At 40.3% G+C, this 9,422-nt stretch overlaps 1 protein-coding gene across 3 annotated transcripts; it reads right to left on the bottom strand.

The window, feature by feature from the left end:
• Positions 1-342: 342 nt before the first annotated feature.
• On the bottom strand, positions 343-9,177 carry tmem62 (transmembrane protein 62). Of its 3 annotated transcripts, none has more exons than XM_028438713.1 (14): positions 8,881-9,177; positions 8,618-8,816; positions 6,770-6,881; positions 6,555-6,692; positions 5,577-5,622; positions 5,142-5,283; positions 4,570-4,694; positions 4,283-4,405; positions 4,051-4,206; positions 3,545-3,704; positions 3,248-3,452; positions 3,085-3,180; positions 2,071-2,189; positions 343-1,801 (listed from the first exon to the last, which is right to left on the bottom strand). In XM_028438713.1, the coding sequence occupies exons 1-14, from the start codon at positions 8,904-8,906 to the stop codon at positions 1,481-1,483; spliced, it is 1,968 nt and encodes a 655-aa protein (XP_028294514.1). In that variant the 5' UTR covers positions 8,907-9,177; the 3' UTR covers positions 343-1,480. The 3 variants fall into 3 exon arrangements, with proteins under 3 accessions (XP_028294514.1, XP_028294513.1, XP_028294515.1); XM_028438712.1 differs by having other exon boundaries at positions 8,961-9,177; XM_028438714.1 differs by having other exon boundaries at positions 9,116-9,130.
• Positions 9,178-9,422: the final 245 nt, after the last annotated feature.

Genomic DNA, 9,422 nt, shown 5'->3' with positions numbered 1-9,422 from the left:
TTCTACTTGGTCATTTTCTAACTTCAAATGATTTCAGAACTTTCAAAATAAAGGTGGAGAATCTACAGAGATATTTATCCTCAGTGTGAACAAGGTTTTTAACTCTGGAGGTTCCAGATGCATCTTGGGAAACTTGGAAGTAAACTTCAGTGGGAACGCTGATCATCCTAATCATACTATAGTATATAGTAGACATTATATACTATAGTTTATACTATATACTATAGTCTATAGTATAGATTATAGTATAGTCTGTAGTATATAGTAGACAGTATATAGTATATAGTATAGACTATAGTCTATAGTAGACAGTATATAGTATAGACTATAGTCTATAGTATAGATTATAGTATAGTCTGTAGTCTATAGTAGACAGTCTATAGTATAGACTATAGTCTATAGTATAGACTATAGTCTATAGTATAGACTATAGTCTATAGTATAGAGTCAGTGTGTGTTACGTCAGTGGGATTTTTCAAACAGTCTTTGACTAAAATGGAAACATTTGGGTTCTGTTGATGTAATTGATCTGCATCCAGTAGATATTGGGGTTTAGGGGTCAACATCCCACAGTTATGGCCCAGGTTGGATTGGAACCGTTTGGCCTTCATTAAGCAAATAAAGAGTTGTTTTTCTCATAAAGGAGAATAAATAAACGGTGGCACACATTCCTTTGGCAGTGGTCATAAATAATAACTAAGGCAACACTTCCTAAAAACAAAAAAGTGCTAAATCTCAAGTGCAATGAGTCAGCAGATTGAATACAGCTGTGGTACATCTGTGTCATTTCATCCTCATCGTATCCAACGTGTTCCTGTTCTGTGCACATTGGTGTGGGCGTGGCCAGATGTGCTCACCATCACATGCATATTAAATAAACGAGGACATTGTGTGAAGTGGTTTTAGATACAGTGAAGAATAAGAAAAGATGGTGCTCGTCAGGGTTGACGTCAATTACAATTAAAAATCTATGTAATTATAATCCAGTTCAGATAATTGACTTTAATTGTGATTGGTAATTCTATAAAAAATGTAATTAAATGTAAAACTTGAGAACCTTGTTACAGTTCTTATAATAGTTAATAATTATTAAAATATGTTTCATTTCATATGAACATCATTTTATCTTTAAAAGATAATCATTATATAATTAGTAATTGTTAAATTTGAACTTTAGACCGTTGTGACACAGGTTAGTTTTACACATTGATGTGTTGATGCAATAGTAATTGAAAATGTAAAGAAGACATAATTGTAATTGAAAAACAAATTGAATGATGTCCATGTTTTTTTGTATTTTACAGCTGATTTAAGACATGGGTCAGAAGTAAATGTGAAATGGAATTTAACTTTAGTAATTGAGAATCTGACTGTAATTTTAATAGTAATTGTAATTGGAAAAAAATCTGGTTACTGTAATTGTAATTGAAAACATGTAATTGAGCCCAACCCTGGTCCTAGTTCAGTGCATTTATTACTGTCAAGAAGAAGAGACGCTCTTGCTGTTTTCACGGAGCAGGGGGGCGGGGCCAGTCCATGCACGGTGCACCAATAGGAGGCTGAGCCCCAGCGCCCACGAGCGCACGGGGGACAGAAAGAGCGCCATGGGCCCGTAGGTCTCCAACAGGAAGTAGCAGGAGTGCGCCTGCCAGGCGAGCAGCAGCAGCATCAACACGTGGACCGCCAGAGTCCGCCACCGGCAGCCCGGCCGCAGGAAGTGTGAGCGGAAGGTGTTGCCACGGCAACGGTGATGGAGGCTCCAGCAGAGGTAGAAGGTGAGCGGCATGTTGAAGAAGAGCAGCTAGGAGGAGGAGACACACCCACATTTATATTTAATATTCTGGACTTTTTTATTAACAACTTTTATTATGAAATGTACTTTGATCTCCTGACATGTTATGACTGCCAACTGCCAGTCTTCTTCAGAGGCACCTGCTGATCACTTTGATGTGTCCTTGACAATTCCAACAAGTTCTTTTTGAATCAAAAATAAATATTCAAAAAGAAGTTGCTGGAATTATAATATAAACAACGTCCGTTGTGAAGAGAAAAAAAACGTCTTTTTCTTACTTGAACGAATCCCACCACGTAAGTGAGACTGCCTTCAAGGAAGTGTCCGTCAATGAAGACTCCAAACGCAAAACAGGCACCGCTGTGACCGTCGATAAGTTCTCCTATGAACCACGGACCTGGGAGACAGGAGAGGTACCAGGAACCAACTATTTCACACCATCACAGCTTTTTGAATAAAGTCATTTCCTAAAACCATATGTGATAATGTATAAAGTCATGTACTTTATTCATCCTAGTCTCACTCTTCACATTTTACTGCAGGGGTTCTCAACATATGGTCTCATCCTGGGACCCACATTTTGCCACAGTCATTAAATCGTGACCCACTTTTAGATTTAAACAGCTGTTAAGAACATATGATATTTAAATATATATAACTTCCTACATGCACGTCAAAAGAAATGTTTCTTTCAAAATAAAAGACAAGTGGGGTGACCATGGCTCAGATGGTAGAGGGGGTTGTCTTTTATATATATATATATATATATATAATAGGTTGTTAGCATGTTAGCTGTGAGTGAATGAGCTGATAATGTAAAGTTTATTTATCATTTACAATAACAAAATGAGAGACAAAGCATTTATTTTGACCAGCTGTCCACGACCCACTCAGTACAGGTCCACGACCCACTTTTGGGTCTTGTAGCACCAGTTGAGAACCACTGTTTTAATCTAAGTATTTAAATGTAGTGTTTTTAGTTGTATAATGTCAGCGTGACTGCCCTCTATGGGTTAATTAGATCAGTGACATCACTAACTGTCACTGTTGGCCCCGCCTATAAAAGATAGGAGGAGGGACTAGATTTTCCTCCCATCACAGGCTTCAGTGAGTATTGATTGACAGCTCCATGTGGAACTGTGCAGCGCTGTGGGGGCGGGGCTGCAGTGACTGGGCGTGTCTTCATGGTGTACTTCACTTTAAGATGAACTAACGCACTTTAAAGTAAGTGTCAGGCATTAATCTGATAACTTTAGATTGTGTTTATTGTTGATGCTTTAGCAGAAACTCACCAATGGCCGTACACAGGTTGAAGAACAGAAGGGAATAGTAGAAGATGTCCACTTTACTGACCAGATGTAGTGACATTAACACATTAGGGAACAATCCTGTTGATCATAAGAGACACTTTTATTAAATATGAATTCTCTTTGTACCAACGTGTGTGCTGCGTACCTCTGCTTCTGCTGGAGGGAAGCTGCATGAACCTGAAGGCCACCAGAACCCCCAGATTGAGGAGCATCACCAGCATGAAGGCCACCCGTCCCAGGACGTAATGATCTGTGAGGAGGATGAAGGACTGCACGAAGCCAAAGCTGGGAGTCACACCTTCTTCTAGAGTGAAGTGTTGCTCTCGTACCGACGACCTGCCAGAGGAGTCCTGACACACATTTCACACGTGTTCGGCATCATCACGTCTCAATGAGAAAGTCCTCAACAGACAAAACTATATGAATGTGAATATTGACTAACCTCCACTTTAACTGTGAGCGTGTGCAGCCCGTGGACGTAAAGAGAAGGTTTCCATGCTAGGACGTACAGAGGTCCTCCAGCAGACTGACATCTACCCACAGCTTCTCCATCCACGCTCACATGCACTGCAGTGATTGGTGCTTCAGAGAAGGCCAAGATCCTTCAGACACAGGTAAGAAATAAACATTTTTCCTTAAAGATCAACTGTATTTTTATCTCTAGACAATTCCAGATGTTTTTTTGTCTCCAGATCAATAATGTGACACATAAATATTCTGTCCAACTACATTTATTTTAGTTAAAAACAGATTTATGTATGAATCCAGGGGTGTTTTCAGATAACACTGTATTTAATCAATACATGTAACGTTCAGTAACGTTAACGATGTTGTAACGGCGTAAAAAGTAATTAGATCAATAGTTAAGTAACGACGTGTTTCTTTCAGTAACGAGGTAATCCAACGCTGTTTTTCCAAACACTGATGACCATAGGATTGAACGTTCACCTTATGTGTGTGGATCGTCGTATCCGCCCGAGTGGCTCCACCCCCGGGTGGACGTACTGGGCGTCTTTGGGGTTGGTGATGAGAACAGCGGGCCATTGCTCAAACTTCAAGTCAACAAAACTCAGCAGGTCGTGGTCGAAGGCCAGAACCCTGTACCTGCACAGAGACGCCAGCGAAGCGCTACGTGAACAAAACATGAACAAAAGAGGAGTGTGCTGTGGTATCTGCACACCTGCGATTGTCCATCCAGTCGCCCAGCTCCAGCTCCAGCGTTCCCTGGGGGTGTCGACTGTGGAGGACGGGCATCAGGCCGCCCAGCGTGTGCAGGTGACCACACAGGTAGGCCACGGCCGATCTAAACAGAGAACGAGTTTAAAAATGCTCTATCATCAACAAACGACACACACACACACAACAACTGAAGTAAAAATAATAAACACCATCTGAGCAATGATTACTGATTTAAATCATACATTCTCATTGTTGTAAAATCAGGTATAAAAAGTGATATTTGATGACCTCATAATGTGTCGAACTCCTGGGAATGGTGAGACCACAGTGGAGGTGGTGTAATGTCCAAACCACACAGACTGGTTACTTTTCAGACTCTCAGCTCTGAACGTGTCCAGCAGGTTCATCTGAGTCTGTTAGACATGGAGACACGTCACAAGTAGGGCGGGGCAATATGGACCAAAATGGCGATATTACGATTTGAATCTTGATATTTTTTACTTCAAGTCTGACAAGAAAGACATTTCTGGGTTAAAATTGCTGATGCAAAATGCAAATCAACAAACAACTGCACAATATGGTTAGGGTTATGGTTTAAATGATGTGAATTAAAAAAAATCATGATAAAATCCTGATTTTACAAATAAAAAATTGTGAAATGTTTTTTTTTCCATATTGCCCACCCCTACGACCTGTATAAGATTTACAGGTATTTCTATAATTATTTCAATCAAAATATTCATGCATAACTGATTTATGAATGATCATGGGGTGAAAATACCCAAATATGTCACTGAAATAAATCCCTTTTCTGTGTTCACTACATTCCTACAAACTGGTCACATTTTTATTATAATTACCTGGTTGAGTATACCAAAGAAATTGTAGGGTCGCTTTGGTCCTGGAGTCAGGGTAGCATCCACACAGACGAAGGAATAGTTCCCAAAGGGAGTGTGGTGAACATAATGGAAGGATCCCACTTTCTGATTGGCCGAATACTTCCTGGAAAGAGTTCAGACAAAGATGTGAGTGAGACAAAAAAATGGTTTAATTGTTGGATATGGAGCCAGCTGAGCTTGTTCAGAGTCATTTAAGACGATTAATGAGTTTCAGACAAACAGAAGTCAACATTAGCCAAAGCAGCAACTTCACTTAAAACCATAGGATGAGACGGTGGGCGTGTCTATTTTAGCTCCATAGATTAAAGTCAACAAACAAAGGCTGAGCTGCTGCTGATCAACGTCACAGAAAAGATGCTGAGACTAGAAATCAGGTGTTTGCATTCACACACCCACCTGTAATAGTTGTTGATGCTGTCCAACGACATAATGTTGAAGGCGTCTGTCAGAGAATCAAAGTATGAGTTAGACAGACACTCATGGAATACAATAAATCCCATACAGAGAAATGGAATCATGTTTCATATCTAATAACAGAGCAGCTGTGTGGTAAACACTGTTTTTAGAAATGTGTCATAAAACCTCTGAAATGCATTTATTAGTAGATCTATGCCTAATAAAACACATTGTTTTACACCAGATTTGTTTTATTAACTTTTAAAAATAGGACTATTTTACAGTTTTAGAGCCTGTGTTCCTCCATTTTAAAATCACATGATTGATGATGTCACACGGCCCCACTGCCTGTAAACATCCTACTGTTTAATATTGGAGTGAAACATTCAGCCTGATTTATAGATTATTTAGTAGATTTTTAGATCATTTAGTAGATTTTTCAGTCAAAATAACAACTTCTGCTGTTTTTAGTTGCTCTAAATCACCAGGAAAAGTTAAAGATATTGATGTAAACCTCTTGTTTATGGAAAGAGAATAAAAACAGTGCGCTAACATGCTCTGGTGGCTGAAGTTAGCGAGTAATCACAGACTGTTGAAGACTCACAAACCCTAAGAATAGAAGTCCTTTTGGGTAAGAGTCCTTCAACAGTCCGTGATTACTCACTAACTTTAGCCACCAGAGCGAGTCAGCACACTGTTTAAAGGAAAGAAAAAGTCCCTTAGGAGAGCTCTTCTTCTCTGCTTCATTGTCTACTACCAAACTGCAGAGTATGAACTGTTGCCCCCTGTGGTTACAGAACTGTTTATATCCTCTTCCTGTAAACAAAAGAGGTTTATATCATAATCTTTAACTTTTCCTGGACTTTTAGAAAAACCACAAGCAGCACACGTTTGTACATTTTGCTGAAAAAGCTGCTAAATGAAGTAAAAATAAAGAATGTCACCATGAATACTTGAGGAAAAGGTCTTAATCGTTACCGTGATTTCCTCGTATGTCAATCCACCTGGTGCGTTCCATCACACGGGATCTCTTCAGGATGCCATGGTACGCCTGCCACTCCACCTCGTGCTGCAGGGAGCCCACTTTACTCTCCGTCTTAGCATCGGTCAGGTCTCCTGTGGCGTGGGAAGAATGTTTGAACTCTTCTTTGTTGATGTGGAAACACAAACACTAGTCAGGGATGAAAGCGTACCTGTTGCGAGCACAAGAGTTGGTTTAATCACCTCGATGGTTTCAGTGCAGAACTTCTCAAAATCAGGAATCCGTCTTGGGTCGTGAAAGCGACTAATGTGAATGTCAGACACCTTCAAGTAAACACACGAGAACAAAGGAGAAACACTGGGTGTGGGATCTGATTGACTCTTTTTAAGCCTCACACACAAAGGTGAAAGTAGTGGATTACAAGTTCTCACATTACTGTTATGACTATGTTTTATGGGTACTTATACTTATATAAGTATATTTCTAAATCACTCATTTTACTTCTACTCAAGTATGTGTTAAAAGAAGTAAAGTAATTCATTACATTTCTACATCCAACCATTACTGAGTCAATTATTATTTTTGTTTTAAAATGATCAACAGATTGTGAAACTACAAAAAAAGAAATGACCAGACAACAATCAAATACATCCCATCACAGCCGACCAATCAGATTAACGTAGTGCACAGCGCCTATACAGCATTAAACACCGGTTATTTTCAGTTTTACTTCTTCAAATTTGATAAACTTAGAGCCTGACATTTTTTTTTATTTTATTTTGAATTGCATTTTTTGGTGTTATTTTATTTTTTTAAATATTTTTGGGAAAATAAATGATTTGATTGCTGTCTTTTGAAGTTTCTACATGAGATGTTTACAGTATGCAAGGGAACCATGGCAACAACATTTATTACCAAAAATAAACATGAGGGGGTGAAAGTAACTACCGTAATAACTTTGAGAATTATTTAATTAAGCGACTTTTTACTTGTACTTGAGTACAATTTCAATCAAGTAACATTACTTCCACTTGAGTAGAATATATCAGTAATCTTTACACCAGTGGTTCTCAACCTTTTCAGCCCACGACCCCCAAAATAAAGGTGCCAGGGACAGGGGACCCCTACCGTACCTGAAATTTAACCAGAAATTGATTAAAAGTTGCACATTAGAGTGGCCAAAAACAGACAGGAAAAGTGGTTAAGTGTCAATATTGGAACAATTAGTTTAAACTGGCAAATAATGGGCATTATAAACTGTGAATGTGGTTAAATTGGCCAAAATAATCATGAAATATTGTGAAAAGAGGTTAAAAGTGACAATAATGGGTCAACATATGTGGCAGTGGTAGAAATGGTTTATAAGTGCTGAACATGTCTGGAAAGTGGAAAAAATGTGTAGAAAAGTCATTAAAATGTGATGTAGCAAAAATACATTAAAAGGAGCAAAAATATGACAAGTTTGGTATAGTTGCAGAAAAAGGTAGAAAAAAAAAAAAAAAGCAAAAATGTCTTAAATTATTTTTTAAAAATATGGTAACAGGACGCTGGGCTTGTAATCGGAGGGTTGCCGGTTCAAGCCTCACCTAGGCCGTCACTGTGGGATGTTGAGCAAAGTCCTTTAACCCTGAACTGCTCCCCCGGTGCCGCAAAATGTTTGCCCACTGCTCCTCAGGGATGGGTTAAATGCAGAGGACAAATTCCATGTATGTAATAACATTACATGGCCAATTAAAGGCAAAAGCCCAAATTTAATCTTTAATCACACCTTATTAATGCTAATGACAGCCTTTATGTATAAAACTTCAAGTGTTGCCAAAAACACTCTTAGTTTCTCAAAGGCATCTGGTGACCCTCCTCCCAGTGTCTCACGACCAAAAATGGGGTCCTGACCCCAAGGTTGAGAATCCCTGCTTTCCACCTCTGCAGTGGATCAAACATATAAACGTGTTAGAGATAAAGCTGTACAGTCACAGGTTGGACTTTGACGGTGTCATTCTAGGTCAGATAAACACATTTCAGGAACAACTAATGCTAACATCTTTAAGCTAAAGCTAACCTGTATGAACCAGAAAATGTTGTTCAACTCGCCCCCTGGAAACGGCAGAGAGCTCCCCGCGGGTCCGTCACCGACAGGCGGGTACTGGACGCTCCGTTTGGGGTGCCAAGCCGTGTCATAGCTGTCCAGCACCCAGGAGGCGAAGCACGCCAGAGCCAGCCCGATGACAACCAGCGCCCCGAACAGCCTCAGCATCCTCCTGTAGCGGTGAGAGAGGCGGCTAGCTACGGCTGTGTGGCCCGGACACACACAGAGCTACCTACCGGCGACAGCAGCGCAGGCTGGGCATGAAACTACAGCAACAGAGAGTAGCCTTTAGCTACATGCTACATGCTACACACACCGTCTCTGTCGCTGCCATCGCAACCACGGGGGAGGCATGGAGGAGCGGGTTCATTCACGGCTCGGTCCCGGTCAGCTGGAGGAGGAGGAGGGTTAGCCACTAGCTAGCTGTTAGCCACACCGTACCGCACATTCACCGAGCAGTAAAACACACACCGATACACCGACCGGCTGGATGAGAAACGGTCAGCTCCAGCACCACCTAGCGGACTACACTACAACTCACGTGATGTACAAAGTCCACATACCGGTAGGGTGGGACAGTCACGATACAGAGTTCACGATACGATACGATAAGCAAGATATGGGCGACTTTTATCACGTCAGGGGCCACAAACATGTGATTATTTTATTTATGTCTACTTAAAACAATGATCTAAATGATTTGATTTAAAGGTACGGTAGGTAATTTTCAAAAGCTAATATGATTTTGAATATAGCTTCTTCGCCCCCCCCCCCCCTT

This window comes from Gouania willdenowi, chromosome 22 (assembly GCF_900634775.1).
Source record: "Gouania willdenowi chromosome 22, fGouWil2.1, whole genome shotgun sequence".
Taxonomy (NCBI): domain Eukaryota; kingdom Metazoa; phylum Chordata; class Actinopteri; order Blenniiformes; family Gobiesocidae; genus Gouania; species Gouania willdenowi.
Note: the sequence above shows the minus strand (reverse complement) of the source record. Positions and strands in the feature narration are given on the sequence as shown.